Source organism: Anomalospiza imberbis, chromosome 2, assembly GCF_031753505.1.
Source record: "Anomalospiza imberbis isolate Cuckoo-Finch-1a 21T00152 chromosome 2, ASM3175350v1, whole genome shotgun sequence".
NCBI lineage: Eukaryota > Metazoa > Chordata > Aves > Passeriformes > Viduidae > Anomalospiza > Anomalospiza imberbis.
In genome coordinates, this window is record NC_089682.1 from 71,034,022 (window position 1) to 71,055,177 (window position 21,156).

General features: G+C 41.2%; 1 protein-coding gene across 19 annotated transcripts in view; it reads right to left on the minus strand.

Moving 5' to 3' along the window:
* The window catches only part of SYTL2 (synaptotagmin like 2), a 55,577-nt gene extending 36,710 nt beyond the window's left edge, over positions 1-18,867 (minus strand). For 14 of the 19 annotated variants that reach the window (XM_068181577.1, XM_068181591.1, XM_068181589.1 and 11 more), the window contains exons 1-3: positions 18,108-18,184; positions 3,807-4,228; positions 1,127-1,193 (exon numbers count right to left, since the gene is read on the minus strand). In XM_068181577.1, coding sequence (XP_068037678.1) covers positions 1,127-1,193; positions 3,807-3,843 — 104 coding nt within the window. In that variant the 5' untranslated portion in view covers positions 3,844-4,228; positions 18,108-18,184. Of the gene's footprint in view, positions 1-1,126; positions 1,194-3,806; positions 4,229-5,017; positions 5,042-18,107; positions 18,185-18,546 lie in introns of those variants that run through there. The other 5 variants (XM_068181586.1, XM_068181592.1, XM_068181576.1 and 2 more) reach the window with 3 other exon arrangements.
* Positions 18,868-21,156: the final 2,289 nt, after the last annotated feature.

Below are 21,156 nucleotides of genomic sequence, written 5' to 3' on the forward strand. Positions count from 1 at the left end.
AAGGTGGGCTGGGACCATCCTCCCCACCTTTGTTCTTAAGTCAGTTGGCTTTGTTAAAAAGGATAAATAATGACATGAACACTCAGCTAGAGAACAAAATTTATCTACTTCCTGAATAGTCACTGTATTTAGAAAATCATATGGTGCACTAAGCAGTGTCCATAAGGGGGAATTCATCCAGAAGACGTGAGTTTATCTTTTTCTGCCGCAACAGGTGCACTAAGAACATCCTTGCCTCTGTGAAGCACACTCTCGAAACAGTTTCATGTAACAAAAAAGTATTTTATGACAATTTCAAGTATGTATTCTGATGCCAGTTATTTTCACATTACAATAGTAATTCTGGTTTCCCCAATGCCAATATTTACCTCACCACAATATCTTAAATATATCCCACCTCACAAAAGACAGTCAACAATATAAGGAAAACTGCCTTGAAAAGTAACTGGAGAGGATATCTGTTAGAACTAGCCAGAGTCAAAATAGCATTTACAATAGGCTTTCAACAGCCACACACTCCCAGCAGAATCAGACCCGTGAAGCTTGTTCTCTTTTTGCAATGCCACACCAATTAATGTATCAAAGGGGTTTGGCACACAGCAGTCCCCACCCACCACACAAACAACTCCATATCAGTATTTCCCCTATCATTAACCTCCTTCAGTTTACATAAGGAGCAAACAATCCCAAACACAGCCCACAAGAGCACTGCTAGGAGGTTCTGCTGGGAAGGGCTGATCACCACAGCAGGGAACCCTGTCACAAAGGTGACCACAACAGCTTTCTGCCTTAGACATGCTGGTGCCGGGGACCAGCTACTGAAACCACAGAAGAATCACCCAACCACACTCCACAACTTCACAGACAGATATATTTCTGTTCACATTACTGTCTCCAGAAAGGGCTCAAAGTTAAGTTAATTCTGAGCTATGCATCTATAAAAGGATTTTGGGATCACATTAAAGCTACTGCCAGGACATTCAGTTATGTACGTAGCCCACTCATTTTGTTCAATGCTGGAGTAGGGTATATCAGAGATTCCTGGACAGGAATGATGACAACAAAACCAAAATAATTAAGTTAGTAATATGCTGAAAAACAGCTTCAAGTCTTGACAAGCTGTCACCCGACTCTTGTTTTATGCCTTTGCCCCATCCACAGCAACACTGCCATTGAGTGAACTGCTGCAGCTCCTAGGGTAAGGAAGCAAAGAGAGGCATCTTCTTGCAGCAGGAATAAAAAAGCATACAATGTCTTTTGCTTTCCATGCATCACACCCTCTTATCACCTGAGATTTCTTCATCACCCTTTTGCCAAATTCATCAGTATCCTCTTTCCTTTGAGACAAACCTCAGCAGAGGTGAAGGAAGAAGCAGACATGCTGTTCCCAAAGCAGTGCTGTAGCTAAAACTAATCATGCTGATCCTGACCAACACAAAAGGAGTCGCAAGATGGGGAAAAACCTATTACAACACTTCAACAAACTAAGATTTAAAGCAGACTACCTTAAGGAGGCTGCATGGGCCAGCCTACTCAGAATTTCATTAAATTAGCAATATTAGGAACTGTTAGTAGGGAAGAGACTATCAGGTGATTTGTAAAATTCCACTAGGAAATGGCTCAAAGAGGATTTTGTCACGTTACCAATTTGTCCATGCTCCAAGTATATGGCACAGATTATTACAGCACCCTTCAAACCTCAGAATTTCTTCTGGAGAGGAAAAAACATCACACTGAAAGACTTCCATTATATACACATATAAATAACACGGTGTCTGATATTTGTATGATGACAGTTGATCCCAGCTCTTGGAATCTTCCAGCTAGGCTGGAAGGCTAGCCAGTGCAAGGCTATAGAATCCAAACTAAAGCACTGCATCTCCTTGGCTGGAGATATAATTGAAGTTGTGTTTTAATGTAAAAGATAGAAAAGCAAGCTCCATGTGCCACAATTAAGCAGAAAAATCCATTTCATATGGAAGCTTCTAGCTTCTCAGAAGTTAAAATATTCAGAAACTAGAAGAGACTTGTTATTGTAGCAGCAAACATGCTGCTGCAAAACATGATTACAGGCTGCTACAATCTGCAGTCTCTTGCATTTTCCACCACAACCTCTTGAGCTAGAATTATAAATGGCAAAAGTAAAGTAAAGGGACAAAAATACTTTCTGACAGTCCTTGCAGACCATTATTGAGAGTGGCTTTTTAAAATTTCTATTCCAAGAAGTGCTCTTTTCCCTAGATGCTGTTTTCAAACTCTCATCTACAATTACTTACCCTGAATGATTTCAGACCTGGCACTGATGTAACATTCCAAGACTAGATACAGTTGTTTTCTACCGTCAGTAAATAAAATGCCTATTCTGTTACAGAAAAATCAGTTTACTGATTTTGAAGCAGAAGACAAAACTGTGTGCTGAAAATATTTACTTAGACTGCATTAAGATGGGGGCAGGAACTTGGAACAGTGCCTGTAATGATATTACCTTCAGCAAAAGGTAATATCATTTTCCTCTCCTTTTTGAGAGGAAAAGTCTTTTTAACAAGGACAAGCAACTGGTCTACACTTTATTGCTCTTAAAGAAGCAAGTAGAGTAACTCAGCAAAATGCTGATCACGTGATGATCAAAGAACCACAGGACTGCACAAGCATACTCAGCAAAAGGAACACTGCTCTTAGGGCAGGAGGCAGGCTGCCTGTTCCTTTGCAGTATATAGGGTATGCCTATACCTATAAATCTTCCTCGGTAGCAAAGAAGCATCAGAGATGCATCATGGCTGGAATAATTTCAAAACATTTAAATTGGAAATACATTACTTCACAAGGAAGATCACAATGAGAAGGAATCTTAGAGAAAATTACCAAATCAGTGAGAGAAAATCCTGCCTTCACTGAGGCCTGTAAAAAATTGTTTCTGTTATAGCACTTGTTTCTCAGCACCTCAGGCTCCATTTTTCAATATTTGTTCACATATTATTTTGTGTACCTTGTAATGGATAATTTCTTTCACACTGGAAAAAAAAAAAAAAACAATGCCTACCAAAATCCTCACTCTTGAGCAGGCAGATATCTGTATTAGCTGAAGCAACTATTTGACTGTGTAGATAGACAGCTTTCTCAGAGCCATCTGAGAAACACTACTTTCCATGCATACATTTCTAGTCATGGCAGTTACCCTAACAGTAGCTCCAGTAAAACCTCCCAGCACATAAAACATTCTAGAATAACAACACATTCCTCCATCTGTGACACCACAAATAAATTAAAGAGCAATTTTCTGCTTTATCTGTGGATTGTAAGCACTTTTCTTGGCAGTGGGGCATAGTGTTGGTACTTCTTCTGGACTGCAGCTCCAAATATTTTAGGTGCAACTGCAGCATTCAGACATATGTGCTGATTGCAACCATATTTTGGTTTGTTGAGGTTGCTTGCACACCTTTTGAGCTAAGTCCCTCACTTTAATATGCATTAGTCCAGTCTGCAGTGGTTTTGACACTTGCAGACTGAATCCTCTTCTGAGGAAACCAAGGCAGATGTGTATCCAGGCAGATGTGTACAGGGTGCTCTTGGCCCCTTAGGGAATTACAAAGGTCCATAACAATTTTGGCCTGTAATGAATCATTTGTGTGGAAGAGGTATTCCATCCAGAGACTATGGTAAATCTAGTCCAGAGTAAAAAATCTCCAAACCACATATACTGAGGAATATGGGGCCCTCAGCAACAACTGTTTTAATCTACTCCTGAGTAATACAACACAGGAACTGTGTAGGTCTTCCCAGGACAAGCAGGGTGCAAGATCCCTTACCTGACTCTCTCTTCTTCAGTTCTTTTAAGCTCTGCATCCCGTTGAAGAACCTTCATTATTGCCTCTTGTTCCTCCTCTGTTAGGAAGCTTAGGTCAATCATCTTGTTTTGTGTGTAGGGCTGGTAAAGAGTCTGGGAAGATCTTGGATCCTGCTGAGGGCAGTCTTGTAGCCTGCTTTAAAGTTCTAGAAGTCTTTTTCAGCAGGCACTGACAAACCTCGACTGGGTTACAGTCAGTGGTTTAAAGAGTTACAAAGGTTGCTTTCTTGCATGTTTCCCTAGATCAGAAACTTCTGGGAGAGAGTTGCATTCCTGCTTGCCATCATAATAATGTCTTCTCAGTTTGTCCTCTCAGCTCTGCTTCCTGGAGTAATAGTTCATTGATCCAGCATATCCAGTGTTTGAGAACAAACAAAACATTCCCTAAAAAAGAAACAAGGAAGAACAAGTTGCAATATCAGGGATCAGGGAAGTAGATTATGTATGCATTTTTAATTAAAAGAAACAAGTTTTTCAGTGTGATTAAATGACTTTATGAAGTTCAAATGGTCACTTCAAGTCAAACCTGTTTTACAGGCCTCTTGAACAAGGTGGCCATGAAAATATATTCCTCCCCAATAGGACAACTCACACCCTAAAACACAGAAATGAGTGTCATACAATTGGTACACTTTTATTATACAAGTATTTTAAATCACCCTTACAGTCAGTAGAACAATTTGAAGCAAAGGGGAGATCATCACCCCCCAAAAATAAGTAAAGTGGACTTATCACAATGATTTAAAGGAAGAAAAAAAAAAAAAAAAGCCGAACCACTGTTCTACAGACCATATGGAATAAATGAGAAAGGGTGTAAAAATAACCATATTGAGTATGTATAATTACAAGTCATGTGGTAACATGAACCTCACTGCTTTATACAAGCCAAACTGCATTTACAAGTAATAATTTGAAATACTGTTTTATCTCTGTCTCATAGGCTATGGTTTCAGAGGACTATCCACTTAGAGATAATTCCAACTGTCAAAGACAAAAACCTTTTCTTAAAAAAACCCTTCAAGGAATAGAGAGAGTATCATGGGGAGGAGTTAGCTGTGTCTGTGGTAGGGTTATCTTAATGCCTCAGGATTACAGAGACGTGGATGTCAAAGCCTGAAAAAAAAGAAATAAATAGCTCAAATGTAATGCTCAGGAGCATGCCAAGTGCCAAACCTGGTGAGAGAAAGAAGAGAAGAAGATGTTTTCACTGGACAGGACTCTGTACCAGGCAGCTCCATCACAGCTCTTCAGGGTTGTGGGTGTCTTCCTTTGGCCCTTGCAGACTGACACTGTGATGTGGCTGACAGGATGCTGACCTCATATCGGTCTACCAAGCACTACAATTGTGCAGTGAGCAACTGCATTTGCTCCCCACTGCATTTGCTCCCCTGGCCACAAGAGTGCAACCAGGCCACTAAAACAAGATACTGACACTGGCAGGACTCAAAGGGAAACTTCATTCTCAAAAGAACAGCATTTCTTTTAGATTTGGTAGGGAGCTGTAGATATATTACTGATTATGCCCCCAAAAATTCCAATGCCCAACTACCTTCTGCATGTTTTTGTTTGGCTGCCATCTTTTTCTCTATGATTCTCATTGTGATTTTGTTGCATGGGGTTGATACAACAGCATCTCAAACAACCTGCCATCTGTAGTTTCATTTGTGTTTAGAAAATTATGGGTTCATGATTAGGCAAAAGTGAAAAGTGCTTCCTATAGGACTACCAACAAATACAACAATCCTAAACTTGAGTATCTACAACAGTACTCCTTCAGCTTAGAATGGATATTGGTTTCAGGTATCATGTGGAAACATTCTACACCATCTGACACAGCAAACAGCATCCACACTGCTAATCCAAAGCCCTGGATGCTGGTTGAATGGCAAGTGCCCAGCCAACAGGCACAGAAGCTTATGTTGCAACTACAGACCCTGGACAGCTGTGAACTGGAATAATCAAAGATTTTGCTTTGTTTCTTGTCCAAGATCAGTCCAGTCTGCAAGAAAGCTGGGAATAATATCTTACCACATCTTTGGTATTTTTTGTTTAAAGAAGACTGAGGGAAGATGTGTTATATTGTTTTATTCTATTAATTTAAAAATCAAAAGGAAATAATTAGACAGCATTTACAAAACCACCTGCAGACTTCACTGATGTCTCTCAGTATTCAGATCAATAAAATTAGTGGAAATAGAGCTTTGGTCCTCCCCATCTGAACAACAGTTTGTAAGGGCACATCCAAATAGGCTGTGAGAGCTCACAGCAAGCAGCACTGCTACTGACCTTCCCAGACACCATCATTCTGTAGAGCAGTTTCTTCAGCCAGGGGCATGCCCCCACTTTGTTTTCAATCAGAGGCCAGATAGCAAGATACCACCCTCCCTGGCAGGCTCTTCACCCATGATTCCACAGTTCTTCATAAACAAGTCTCTTTCTGTGTGTGTGGTGCATGGCCAATCTCATGAGATTGTCTGATACAAGTAACTGCAAGGTTGGCCTTCTGTGAAAGATTATCAGCACTGATTCCAAACACAGACGGTAAAAACTGCTAGCTTAGAGTATAGAACCTGATGTAAAACTTGAAATCAATTTAAAAATAAAAAGTTAAAAAAAAAAAATCAATGTCTTCCCCATGTACAATTCACACTCTACCACCACCTCAGCCTCAATTATTTTGATTTCTTTTGACATTTTCTTCCTCTTAAAAACCCCTATACATGTCAGGAAGAACTGAGAGGTTTGAACAGTTTGTTTGGTGCCAATGCAAGTTCAATGGCAAGCATTTTTTGTCAGGAAGGTTTTCAGTTAAGTTTCAAATAAGACTGAAGGATCCTTATCAAACTGATTAAACAATGGAAATTGATACCATATTGACTGACTTCTGAAGTAGGAGTTTCTTGTGCTATATACTATATACTCATATGAAACATGGCATATTTGGCATGATTTTTTTTCTTAAACATTAAATTCAGGTAAAACCACACACACACAAAAAAAAATCCTCCCTTAAATGAAAGGCTGCCAGTAATAAACAGGATCTGAAATTATGTTTTATCCAACTGATGCATGAGAGCTTCTATATTCTGGCAATAAACAAAACAGAAAGGGAACTCAAAATATATTTTTGCCCCCACACACACTCTTAAGCTGCGCTTGGTTTCCAACTGGTTTAGGCCAGGCACTCATCCAAAAATTTTATCTTGTAAAATTTCTCAGAACCTCTCAGACAGCTGTACACCTCAATTGCTTTAAGTCAGAATTCACATTTTTCTAAAACAGGAACCACAAAAGAAAGACAACTTTGTCTACAAACCCATTAACCCTATAGAGGGCTCTGCTTACCCCCACACACTGCTTTCCCCCAAATACAAAAGGGGAATGTTAATTTGAATACTGTATTCTGAACACTATAGGATATTACATTAAGAGGTACTACAATAATAGTGTAGGTTTCTAAGCTTCTACTCAGTGTATACCTATGGGATGCAAATGAGGGAAGCAAGGAAAAGGTTGGAGTACTTTGCCATGGCTGACATTGAGTTTATCAACAGAGTCAGAAAACAAACAGCAAAACCCCAGAGTCAGCTGTTCAATTCAAACCAAGATCTCCTTTGCCTGCAGAAACCCCATAATGTCCTAAATTTACATTGCAAAACTACTTTTCAAGGGCTTCTTGTAGAGCAGACCTAAGCTGCTAAAGCTTTGATCCACAGAATCTGTCTTGCACCCAATGCATTCTAAAAAGAGGAAGAAGGTGACAGCCAATCCTATTTCTGGCTGCTTCACACAACTCTCTGTGCCAACTCCTTCAGCTGAACTACCACCCTGCAGGCCTGGCTGATCAGCAACTGCTATCTGCACACATCTTCATCCCAGAAAGCATCCACTTACAAGTAACCTACTGGCTCTTAAAAATAAGAGGGTTTAGATTTATGTGCTTGAAAGCTACAAATTTTTCTAACTATATTTCTCCACTGCTAGAACATACCAGCACTAGCAACTAGGATAAGTTGGAAGTCCACACATAAGGCAACAGGAAGCTGAGGAAGACAGACAAATGCAATTGTGCACTACAACAATTTGCATGTGCAGAGGAACTCATTCTCAAAGGTAACCAAGTTTGGCCTACACCCATGCTCAGGAAATAACAGACCTTTATTTTGAAGCAGGGAAGACAAGAAGAATACTAAGAGCAATAAAAGCCTTGGACAGCTGGCCCCTATGGCCCTGGGAAGTGACATTAGGCAGTAACGGTACCTCTGACTGTAAGCCCCACAAGCTACAGCTTTGCAGCAACAACAAACGAATAAATTTCATTCTCCAGTGATATTTAAGCAGTGCAGTCACAGGTAACTCAGCACCAGCCTAGGCTTAGCAATAATTTTTCTGTAAATACATGAGGCAAATGCCATGAAGGCAGAACAGCTAATTAAGCTAAACACCACTGTTGGCACAAGCAGAAATGGTCATGAACATATTTGCTCAGAAGATCAGAGGATTATGGATTTCATTTTGAGCAGTGGAGAAAGAAAGGCTATTAACTTTGAAGAGGGACTTAAGTCACAATTCACAGGAGTTTTAAAAGCTGTTGTCTGCAATGATCAGGACAAGAATTTCAGCACAAGAAGACCTATTGTCATTTTGGTTCCTGAAGGGGCAGAAAGGAAAAGATTACCCAGTAAGATATGTGTATCTGCAGCCAATCCAGCCACTTTTACAAGAGGTGCTATCAGAATATTTTCAAAATTATAATAGCAGAGTATACACAGCGTATCATATGTCCAACAGTCCCAGAGATTAATTTAGAGAAGAGTGTTTGCTTACATGTATGCTTAGTCAGTGGGAGGTAGGGAAGTTCTTATCTAGCTAGTTGTGAAGAGTGTTGGTAGAACAAGGACTTTTGCAGAAGTGAGGGATATTAATTTAAGAACAGTTTTAATGTTGTCTTATTTATACAGCAATGCTTCATTTTATTGCAATAAGCCTATTTGTTCTCCTGTGCACTATTCCTTACAACATGGTTGAGGGAAAGAATAGGATCAGATAACTGCTCCAAACAGCCACAAAGGGGAAAATATTGAAAGCTACACACAAGCTTTGCTCACATCTTACCCTTTCTCAACAGTATCAAAATAATCCTTGCTGGTTTTAACCTGTAACATAGTTGCAAGTCTCAAGATACTTTCACTGACAGCCTTATACAATGACGTTCAACCAGCTGAAAGAGGAAGAAGTTCAGCTGGCACAAGCACTTCAGAAAAATTAGAAAAATTCTCATTTGCTCCTGGAACATCCGATTTGTTGGTCCACGTGACTCTGCCTGTGGTTTCATTTTATTCTTATTTGGTAAGACATTAAGACCTTCAGCACTTTGAAGACTATTAAGGCAATTTGCTCTGAAGAAGAGTTAATAGCAAAGAGGATAAAAGTTAACAACTTAATATTGGAACAGAAAAGAATAATTTGCTTTGATTGTAGCCTAATCCCTCTAATCATATATGGCAGCTTGCCATTTCTTTCACAGGGCTTGGATATTGGCAGCACTGCCTAAGAATGTAGATCTCTATACCTGCTATGGTGTAAAACCATTAGGCCAGAGGTATTAAGAGGATGTGGTCTCTGGAGAAAGAGGCTCATAAATTAAAGACAAACCTCAGGAAAACACACCTAAACATTCCTTCTCCCTGTGACCACTGTCAGAATAACTGTGGAAGCCATGCCATTTATTTCATAGTGCAATAAGAATAAATCTACTAAAAATATATATTTTGAAGAATATTCAAAATTACAGAAATTCCACCAAGTTATTGATACTAACATCAGCATATTTTCAAATCTAGTTATGTTCCCTTGCACATTAAACCACAGCCAAGTACAAATGGTACAATCCTAGTAGGCACACTGCTTGAATTAGTAACAGTTCGTTTGAAAGAACTTAATTCTTCTAGCTAATTCTATTCATCAGGAATTACAAAACAAAGAATATCTTCTCAGTATAATGGACTTGAAATATAATAATGAAGGTGACTCAGTCCTGTAGATCTCTGAAGGCAGAGCACTTCAGAGTCAGTTGTATAACAAATATTGTCATCTCCATTTAGGCAGCAGAAGTGTGAGGCTCACAGGACTCAAGCTCCCATTGCCACTTTCTCATTCTTCATGTCAACATTGACATTCAACTCAGAGAGGGTCCAGCCTGAGGGACTGTTTTTAAATCTTACTTGAAATATATTTAAGCAAAATACTAAAACCTTTAGAGAGATCAGTAGCAAACTAATTACATGGTGGGAAGCATCTCCTAACCCTATATATCAGATACATCTCTGTATGTAATGTCTAGTTATTTCTGAATGTTTTCCCAACATAAATACAAGACAGATTCAAACTCTAGCAAGGGAGTTACACAAGAAACAGCCAAAACATTGCCCCACCTCTCCCTTCCAAAAAAGATCCCAGCAACAAGCATCCCTGAAACTCATAATGCAAGTAACTGATTAATTTCTTAAGAAGGTTTTATTAAGAAGCCATGACCATGACCTTCTTTTCATTTTACAGGAAAGAAGTGCTTACCCTCTTCTTATGAAGACTTGCCATCATAAACATATGGATTCAGCATGGAAGATAACAATCAGAATGGGACAACAGTACCTCCATTCCTTTCTCACAAATTTTTATTGCAAAATGGAAAACACACCTGCTATTTCTCCCACTTGTACTGTCCCACAGAGGACAGTCATCCATAAGCAGGAGCTGCCAAACCCCTTTCCTTTTATTCCATTGCTCCATTCTTCCAAAAGAAAATATACGTATTCTAGTTTGGGATTTAGCGTTACCCAGATTAGGCTAATGAACCCTGCATTGACACACATCAAATAAAAACATCTAATATGTACTAGGAATTCCTTTTAAAAAAAAAAAAAAAGAGTTATCAAAGGGCTAAAGTAGAGTCCTTGGCAAGTTTAGATACTGAAAACTTCAGGGGAACTATTTGACTTCTCTTCTCCCTCCTTGCTCTCCAGCAAGCCTTGGCTACATTTTAGCTAGAATTCTGTTTTATTGTAGGAATTGTACTATTGGAGAATGGAAGTGTGCAAAACAGTGTGACTAATTAACAAGTATTTCCTATCAGTGGCTACTGGGAAGTGACATGCTTCCTGCCCTTTGTTAAGATATTCTTTCTTATGTGAAAACAAATTGAGCTGCAGTTTACAGTCACTGGGTAGTTCTGAATCTTTTCCTAGAGCAGACAAATCCAACAAAAGGGCTTATTAAGGGGCTAACAGCACTGATGAGAACTCTAAGTTATAAAGAACAGACAAGGATTTGCATTCAAATACTTAGAGTAATGCTAAACTGAGCTGACAGTAAGGCAGTTTGTAAAGCAGTCCTAAACATTAACTGGAAGACTGGAGTATACAGTTTCTGAAGAAATATTTTCAAAGTTTTATTTCAAAGCCCATGGACATGACTTCTCAGATGATTTTTATCTCATTATGGAAATCCTTTAGTCAGTATCTGTTGCATCCCTGTGACTTTGAGAGTCCTGCTCTTACTCCTCATCTGAGTTGAGGTGATGAGCTAGTTGAGCAAGGACAGCTACCATCACTGGCAGACTGATTTTCCTCCACTGCTTTTGTAAAACTTGGAAGCTGTGGGTTAACAGGTTGCTCTTTCCATGTACCACTCGGGTCTTCTCTAAAGCACTGTCAACAGCCAGCTGCTCAGGTCACTGTTAGTAGCACAGTGCCTCTGCAGGAGGGTGCACAATACAGCTTTGTGGTACAGATTAAGCATAAAATTTCCTAGTCCAGACAGCAATATTTTACATCATCTTTGCTTTCCCTGACAGAAGCCACTGATCTCAGGTTCCTCAGAGTACCTCTGCCTGCAGCCTAACAGGAATTTGGGATCAAACAGAACATTGCAAAAGGCACTCCATCATTCTCAATTAACTGCATAAGTACCTGTGGGAATCAAAAGAATCTGTAACTCACCTGAACCACTTAATTTGTCACTGCAACCTCCTGTTTTTCAGCTACCAGCCTTGTTCTTGTAACTACAGCTCTAATTGATTACTACTGTGGACAAAGTGCCGGCAAACAGAACAAGCCCTTTGTCTGTCCTTTCTCACAGGATGACTGACTAACCACTCACATTAGACACTCACTTGTGCAAGTGTTGAAGGTTAAAATTACCTAACTAATACATTACATAATCTCAAGGATTCTAAGAAAATTTGCATCAATTAATCAGGACCTTGCTACCATAACTAAAGCATACACCTATTTGAAAACAGAGGCTCACACAATTGCCAGCACAAATCAGGTGCTAGAGGAAAGAAAATATCCTTTAGGAGCCCTGCAGTCACAGAAACAATAAGTAAGCTAAAGAACGATTTGCAAAAAAATGCACTACATCAAAGTTCCCAGGTAAGTTAAAAATCAAAATGGTTAAAAAACATGGCATTCAGAATGGTTGAAAAAAAGGTGCCATGCAGTCTGCACACACACTCAGAATCAGGTCTCAGTCACCAAAATTAAGTTAAACTTTGCAATGAAGCTTTTATTTCAGGGTTATTGGGTTTTTGTTTACTTGTTTTGTTGTTATATTTTTTTAATAGATACATTTAAAAAAGCTCATGATGGCTCCCTATTCAGAGCAAAATAAATTGTCCTCCCAAGCATAATGTTTTAACAGATAGCCCCACAACATGAAAATTTTGTATACTATTGGGGTCATTCTGGCTAAGTTGAAACCAGCCAGCAGCAATGTTAGTCCTCCTTAATACTGATATTGAATTGCAAGAATAACAGGAAGCCTATCAGCCATGAAAACTTCACTCACGAGATTGTTTGCACTGATGGGCTGGGCTGCATCATGCAAAATTGTCTTCTCCCTGACTGGTACCAGTTTCCCTGAACACTTATGGCCAGATGCAAGCAGAGAACTCTGACACTGAAAAATGAAGTGTGCTGTGGTGAAAGGAAGATAAAAGGCCATGGCAAGAGCTAAACCAAACTGCTACTCAGGAGAAGCATGAAGCAGGGAACAGTTTCTGGAGCAGCCTTCAGTTGCACTGGATGAGGTGAAGTGTTGATTTGCACTGAGTGAAAAGGATTTGCCCTACAAATGCTGCTGAATAGCACAGGAATATGAAAGAAGGAGCAAAAGACTGTGACAGGAATTGTTTCTCATACACAGGCAGCTAAATCAGGAGTTTAGAGTTTGTGAGGCTGGGCTTTGGAGTGTCTTGGTTTAGGACAAATTAGGGGAAAATCTCTAAAGGAGTCCCTTAAAGGAAACAAACCTCTACAACTCCTCCCTCCCTTACCACCGGGTTTGGGAGGAATTTCCTTGGAGGAAAAGTGGAAAAAACTTGTTTATTAAGCAACAACAAAAAACACTCCTCAACACAAGAAAAACAGCTTGAGATGACAACAAACGTTTTTACTAGTTTAAGAGAGGCCGAACGGCTTGGGCAGTCTGCTGAGGAGGGTGCTGAGCTTCTCTGTAATGCAGACTTTGGAGGAGTTTCTTGACGTTTCTGAATTAAGGTCCGAAGCAGGTCTGATGTCTTCAGGGAAGGGGAGGAAGGAAGGAAGGGAAAAACAAAAACAGAAAAATGGCAAAAAAGGCAAGCAAAAAAAAAAAAAAAAAAAAAAAAAAAAAAAGCAAGAGAGCAAAGCGAGCCTAAAGCTAGCAGCAGCAAGCCAGAGCAAGTAGCCGGGGGAGGCTATAAACAAAAACTGAGAGCACGGGATCAGGAATACACGATTGGGATACAAAGCATGAAAATGTCCTGTCACCCCAGGACATGGAGTATCAGGCCTGTCCCTGAACAGGTATTTAGTCTTGCAGGAGTGGCTCATTCTTTATGAACATAGCTATGCAAGGTGTTAGCTCCCTTGCCCAATAGCTACAGCTACATACCCAGGAAGCAGCCAATTCCAGAGCCCCCGTGACCACTTAACCCAAGAAGATACGAAGGCACATCCCCTTATTCACCAAAATACATGATGAAAATCTCTGAAGGGTTTGCTTGGGTCTCTCTTGACCCCTCCTAGACCTGAACTATCAGGAATTAAACCTCACAGAATCATTATTAAAGTGATACCACAAACTTGCAGGCAGAAACAGAAAGCCAGGTACACTTTCTCTCAGTCAGGCCACTACAAAAAAAAATTTAAAAATCAAGGTCTCTCTTAACTTCCCTCTTCATCCAGACAGACCTGCATTCCTGCCTATAGAGCAGTCCAGTTCTAATAAAGCAGAGGGAACAGGAGAGTAACCTGAGGCTATTCAGTTTTAATCCAAATCTCTTAACCTCCATAGAAGTAATGTAATCACTATGAAGCAAGATAAAATTAATGATATTTACACTAACATAAGTTATCCCAGGACTAAAAAAACAAGTTATGTGGGCAGGACCAGAATAGAAGGTTAAGGGCTTGCTACTTCTGCTTGTTTGACAGATTTCTGCCTAGGACTTAGATACATACCTTTTGCTTACAGTGCTTCACGTGCAATTACAGAGGGTTTTTGGACCTCACCCTTAATTTTTCATAACAGATGCTCTATTTTTAAATGATATTTTAAAATCACATTAGCCATTTAAATTCATTAGAGAAGAAAAGCATGATGGCAGATCTTAACATCTACAGGCTAATGGTATAGAAACCCTTTCTAACCCAGGCATTCTTGAATACACCGATCTAGTTCTGGAGCTCTAGCTTCATGGCTGAGATCACATAGTCTGGCTGTAGCCCATCCAGCCTGTACAGAGCTAAATCTCTGTCAGTTTATCAGACAGCCGGAATCAGACACTGGGCAGGAAATTTCATACAGAATTTACCAATATTATTTGATGCTTTTATAGAACAAAAACATTTTGCAGTGAATCTAGGATATTGTTCTGCTAATTACTCCACAGATAAGCACCCCCTTTCTTCTTACCTTTCTTTTTATTTATACTCAGACACATTTAGAGAGAGATGAAATGCAAAATTTCCTTGACTGGGACAGAGAAATAGAAAAAATTACTTTTAGAAGATTTACACTGCAGAGAAAAAGGAACATACCAAGATGTAAGGGAAAAAAATGGGATCATAGCATGGTTTGCATTGGAAGAGACCATAAAGACCATCTAGATCCAACCCTCCTGCCATGGACAGGGACACCTTCCACTAGTCCAGTTACTCAGAGCCACATCCAGCCTGGCCTTCAACACTTTCAGGGACGGGGAGTCCCCAGCCTCTCTGGGCAACAAATTGTTAAGCTGCTATTTGATGCATAGCCACAGGCCACTGAGTGGGTTTCAGGTCAAAAATAGTCTGGCATTATCATCCAGAAAAGGAGCTATAAAATAAAGAAGGAGAAGAAGTATTCTTTTCCTCCTCCTCACACATACATTACATCTCTTCCCTTTGCCCCCTTGATGCAATAAGCAGAGTCAAATTACATATAGCAAGGAAACCTTGTAACATGAAGTAAGAATCTAGCATAGCCAGTTGCTGTACCCTGATGAATTGGAATGACTCCCTGCCACAAGAATGAATCATGAGTAAGTCTGCTGAAATCAGCTGTCACTCTCAAGTTATACCCAAATAAGTTAAAAAACTGGAGACTGCTGACACAGCAAATGCAACATCACTGGTCATACAGGTTTTGGCATTGGAAGATCAAACTACAGAGCCTCCTGAAATTGACTTCTGATCAACCTAAATAAGCTGCCTTTAAATTCAACAGGTGATGAACTTCAAGCACCAGAAAGACTTTTAGCAGTCATCCATTAGTCAGCAATCCCAGGTGAAAAGCACTTTCTGTGCAGAGAAAAAAATTCTTTACTGTGGTTTAAAACAAGTCACTCTTGAATAAAGAGTGACTTCCAAAGGATAGGAGTATCATTTTTAATTAAAGAAAAAGAAAATTAAACATTTTTTCCTACCAAGAGACTACAAATTACCTATATATTTCCTTGTAAATAATGCTTTATTCTATTTTTTATTTAAGTCTGTTTCATGCCTTTCTGTCATGAGAACAGGAAACAACACAGAGTAGAAAAGAAGTAATTTCTTCAACTTCATCCAACAGCTTTCATGGTTAAACCTTTTTTCCAGATGAAACTATCAAAGATTTTCTCCATGTACTAAACTGAAGCAGTATTTTCACTTGGGAATCTGGCAAGTATCTCCTGCAGAATAACAGGAGTTTACTCCAGAGAATACCTGCACATGGTCTCCAGCAGAAACAGAGCACTCCTGGGGTGCTAGCCAGTGTTCTAAAGCACTGGCTCTTAAAGGAAATGACAAATTCACTTTTCTGTCATCCATTTTTGGGGGTAAGGGAATATTTTTTAGTCTGGCCTTTGTCAGAATTGGAAAACAAGAACACAAAGACCTATTTCACTGAATTTTAAAAGTCTGACAGTAAAACTGATAATACATTATTTTGGGATTCAAGAAATGCTGGAACAAAATTGGTTTAACAAGAGACAGGCCCAATTACAGCTTCAAGAAATTCAAAAACGTGCCTTACAACCAAAGCAGAGAACAGCTGCACATGTAAGGTAGAAGCAGACTAAGATGCTTATTATTTCTTTGCCTTAGACCTAGACATAAACACACTATGATATGTAATTGGTAGCAGGGTATAAGCATTTTGTAACACAGCAACAGTATTGGTAGTATTTTATAACTTAGTGTACATAAATAACACACAACTGCAAATGAACAGAGACTTGAAGTATCTTTGCTCAAATAGGACACAGGAAATCATAGATAAATAGTAAAACCTACAAGATAGAACAGAGAGTGTAGAGTGGTCAGGAAAGATGCCAGATGAAAGTAAAATAAGATTGCTGAACAAAGAGGAGGTATGTGTGATGGAACCAGAATAATCCTGCAGAACAAATAAGATACCTAGCAAAACTATGGTAAGTTATTCCTTCAAATAATATGGACTATATAATCTGAGATCACCCCCTTTCTTCCAGGGAGGAAGCAAGGTGGACAATATATTAACAATTAGAAAAGAAGGATGATAAATTATGAAAATCACAAAAAACCTCACTTTGATTCCAGCTTCTCTTGCCCAGGAGCTCTCAAGCACTTCACTGTGACTCCTACAACTGAAACAAACCATCAAGAATCATAGTCATCAGTGCTAAATATAGGACACCAGCTCCAGGGCAGTGTATACTCCAGGTTTACTACCACATATATATGTGGTTGTTAAGAACTACTTGGGAAAGAGATAATAACGACTAATGGTAATTAAGAACTAATGACTGGAAAGCTGCATTGTTGCTGCATACAAGTTCAATAAAATGCTTTGATTCATTAGTCTTTTAAACAATCCATCACTGAGAGCTTCAATATGTGTGGAAACACACAAATGTTTTGGTGCAACACTTTGATCAGCTCTTTCAGCTAATAAAATCAAGTTTCTTCTCACAACATCCTGTTAAGCATATGTTGCAAATGGGTGTGGGGAGACACATCACCACAACATGTTTTAAGCCCTTACACTTTCTCAAAAAGTTCAAAAATACTTGTCACTTAACAATCTGTCCCCAGATTTAAGAGACCTTCATCCAAGCAAGCGTCTAAGCAGATTCTTCTGCTCACATAGGAAAGACACAACTGGCTGTATTAGACTTTAGGACCAAATCCAATCCTGCAAGTCATTCCAGAGATGGCGTGGATGATGCGACTAATTCACTGTTTTGAGATTAAAAGTGTTTACTATTTACGCAAAGGTCATTAACATCTCTCAGCTGAGATCTAAGCACCTTATTTAAATGAAAAGTGCCCTCCCATTCCAGCAGACACCAAGAGCTCTGTGCAGCGAAGTTCCGACAGATACCCAGCTCTCACCCCGGACAGAGGCAGCAGCAGCGGGGATGTGCCGGCGCTCGGCTCCCCGGGCACGGAGCTCTCGAGAGCGGTTCTGAGGAAAGGCGCTGACAAGCGCCGCTTCCCTGCGGCCTCAACGACCGAGGCCAGGCCGGCGAGACACCTGAGAGCGCTGCGCCGTGCTCAGGTGAACGGGCGCTGCCAGCCGACCGCGACCGAGCCCTACGGAGCAGCCCGGCTGGCGAAGGCTGGCAGCCAGGGCTCCTCAGCGGCCAACGGGCTCGCTCACACGCTGTCCCAGCACTGCGAGCGCGGGTGGCTTCTACAACCCTTTTTGACTCCGAGTCACTCCATTAACAAGAACCCCCCCCTCCCCACCCCTAGAGCCCTTTTTAGGTCAGCCTCACCTATCCTTCCGTCCCCTCCGCGGCTCCCCCTTCCTTCCCTCCGGCCAGAGACAGCGCCGGCTCCCCGGTCCCCGCGGGCAGCCCCAGTCCCGTGCCTCCGCCCCGCTTGTCTGAGGGCAGGGAGACGGCGGCGCAGGCGAGGCCGAGCCCGTCCCGCCGCCCTGGGCCAATGCCGGCGCCGGCCCCTCCGAGCGGGGCGGCTCCCCCCGCCCGCGCCCGCCCTCCCGCTCGTGTCACCTGTGGCAGCCCCGGGTGTGGCCGGCGGGGCGGTGACACTGCCCGCGGGCCGGGGCAGCTTCGGGTCGGCTGTCAGCGGGCACTGGCTCCGAGGCAGCAGCTCCACAGCGGACAGTGGCTGCTTCACACGAAGCCCACGCCGGGAGTGTCGGCTTGACTTGACGAGCTGCCTTGAGGGACAGCGATCCGCATTCCACTTTACCTGGCGATAGGCTACCCGAGAAGTGTGAACATACGCCCCTGTTTGAGGAAAGATACGGGCCGCGATAACAGAGGATTCAGTCATCTGTTTGTTCAGGAAGCCGCTCTAAGTGCTTTTCTGTTTAATTAGTGGCACAAAATACACATGCCGCAATTTCATGGGGTGTTTCAGCAGGACCTTCCCCTCAGGCACCACGGCGATTTCTGAAGCCGGAGTGCCCCTGCGAGCAGGCTGAAAGCACCGACCCCGGCATGGGGAGAGCTGGTGTGCTGGTATTTTCCCCTTACGCACGTTCTTCTCACAGTGCTTGATCTAACTGGTTTAATTCTCGTTTGGGGCAGCTGAAGCATTTCGGCGTCTGGCGTGCCCGGGAGTGGGGCCGCTGCGCCCTGAGGGCAGCCCTGTTGCCACCTGTCCACGTCTGCCGGAGCGCTAGCTCGGCTCTCGCTCGCAGCAACTCTGGATTAAATTACACCCCCTGCGTTTCCAGCCTGAGTCCATTCACTCCCCAAATCCTACACCATCAGCCCTGGCTTCTTGTTAACAATACATTCTTATGTTTCACTTCCTCCTCAAACGTGGATATGGTAAAATAATTTTTAGAGAAAATTTAGTGTTCGTAGCATTGGTGTAAATTCTTGGTCAGTTACATGTCTTTTCAAACCGATGCATTTGATATGCAGCTCTTCCTTTTTGATGACAAAATAAGGGACTAGAGCATGCTTTTCACACACTATGCAGTAAAATTCGGGCTTAATAAGCTTTTAATAAGGCTTACATTCAGCTCACAAGAATCAGAGTGAACTGGAGACCTTGTGAAAGATTAAAAGTTGCTTCCCTCAATAATTTTCATTCAATCACCTCTCATCTACATATCCTGTTTATTCATCCCAATGTAGCATACTAAACTGTATCTATTCAAACCTAGGCTAAAGTGCTGTTCAGTGCAGATCACTTAATTAGAAGTGATGCGAAGCCCTTTTGACACTTTTCGTAGATGAAACATACTTTTCTCGTGCGTAAAATACCTGTTTCCCCCCTCTCGCAGCAGTCCCGAAGAAAAAGGAAGGTATGAGTGAAACAGTGGCTCAGGACCAGGCACGCTGTATCTGTGAGTGCGCTTGACCCCTGCTGGATGGACTTGGAACTGATGAGTCTGGTGTACCCTCTGCCCAAAACAATTCCCCCTCTAAGCAAGGATTTTGGACCCAAGCTTAGGAAAAAGCATCTCCTTGTGCGAAATGGCAGAGGTCTCCAGCACTGTGAGAAGTGACTGCTGAGAAACTGTGTATGTGATGTGTGCTGTGTCTGTTAAAATATGTAGGTGAGCAGTCCTGCTCAAATTTAATTTAGTGATGTATTCTTAAAATGGATTCAGATGATATCTGTGGGATTATGTGTGTAAGGACTGGCTCAGCTCAGACCAGTTGCCAGTTGATATCTTCATTAAGAAGAAACTGAAAATATATAAATGACCTTCAGAACATGGAATACCTGAAGGACCCTCAGACTCATTCCTCAGTAACTGCAGGTGGAAAAAGTCTGCACCCAGTATCCAGCCTGTCCCCACAGCTACTCTGCAGTGGTTCAGCAGATTTGAAGAATCTACTCATTTTATGTAAGCGCAGAACAACTGTTTTTCAAGTGAATTGTGCCTGAACACTCTCAAGGTGGCAGCAGGAGAACAAAAATTAGTCACAGAAGGGTATACTGTACCCACCCTCCTCTTTCTGTTCCCCAGACACAGTCACAGAGTTGTTAAGTTCTCAGCACAATCAAAAGATTTAAGCATGGTTTTGATTGCAGTGCAACAGAGAGTGTTATGGCATCTTCAGGAAAAAGACCCAAACCAACCAAGTCTGTGTGTATCGTTGTGTAGTAGTATTGCTATCACATTCAGAAAGTGGATCACCTTTCTTCATTCACTCCCTCATTCAGCAAGTCTATCTCTCTAGTGATTTCCCAAAGTAAAAGGAAGTCATGCCATCTTTTTCCAATAATGAAAAAATTAGTGAGTGCCTTGGTGTGATTACAAAATGACAGGTATTAGTTGAAGAGACAGTAGCTTCCACTGAAGCAAATTGAGCTGATAATGCTTTCCTTCCTCCAGTTTCCTCCTGTCACTCAACTGCCTTTGACACTGAGCTGCTCTCTGATGAACTAACACAAATCACAGCTAACTCTGATGTTGTTCATTTAATGGCTGTAGTGACATTTCTCAGGTGGCTTTGATCACATCATCCCTTGTTTTTCATCCTTCTGTTGGGTCCTGGGCATCAAGGTAACTTTTTTTTTTCTTTTAAGATCTTCCACACTCTTAGGTTATGCCATTGAAAGTTCTCCACATGCACAAAGGAAGACAGAGCAATAATGGTGAGTGGAGTAGCTTGAGAAATACCCTGCCTGGCTGCCCCCAAGTCCACCATAGGAGCTCTTAGCCCATCAAAGGTCCCTCTCTTCACACATGAAGGAGTGCAGAGTCTCTAAAAAGTAAGCCTTCAAAAATATTTTAGAATTATTTAGAATTTATTTTTAAACATTACAAGAAAGTGTATATCAGAAGTGCAAACTGTAAAAGGGAACAGTGTAGATAATTTATATTACTCTATA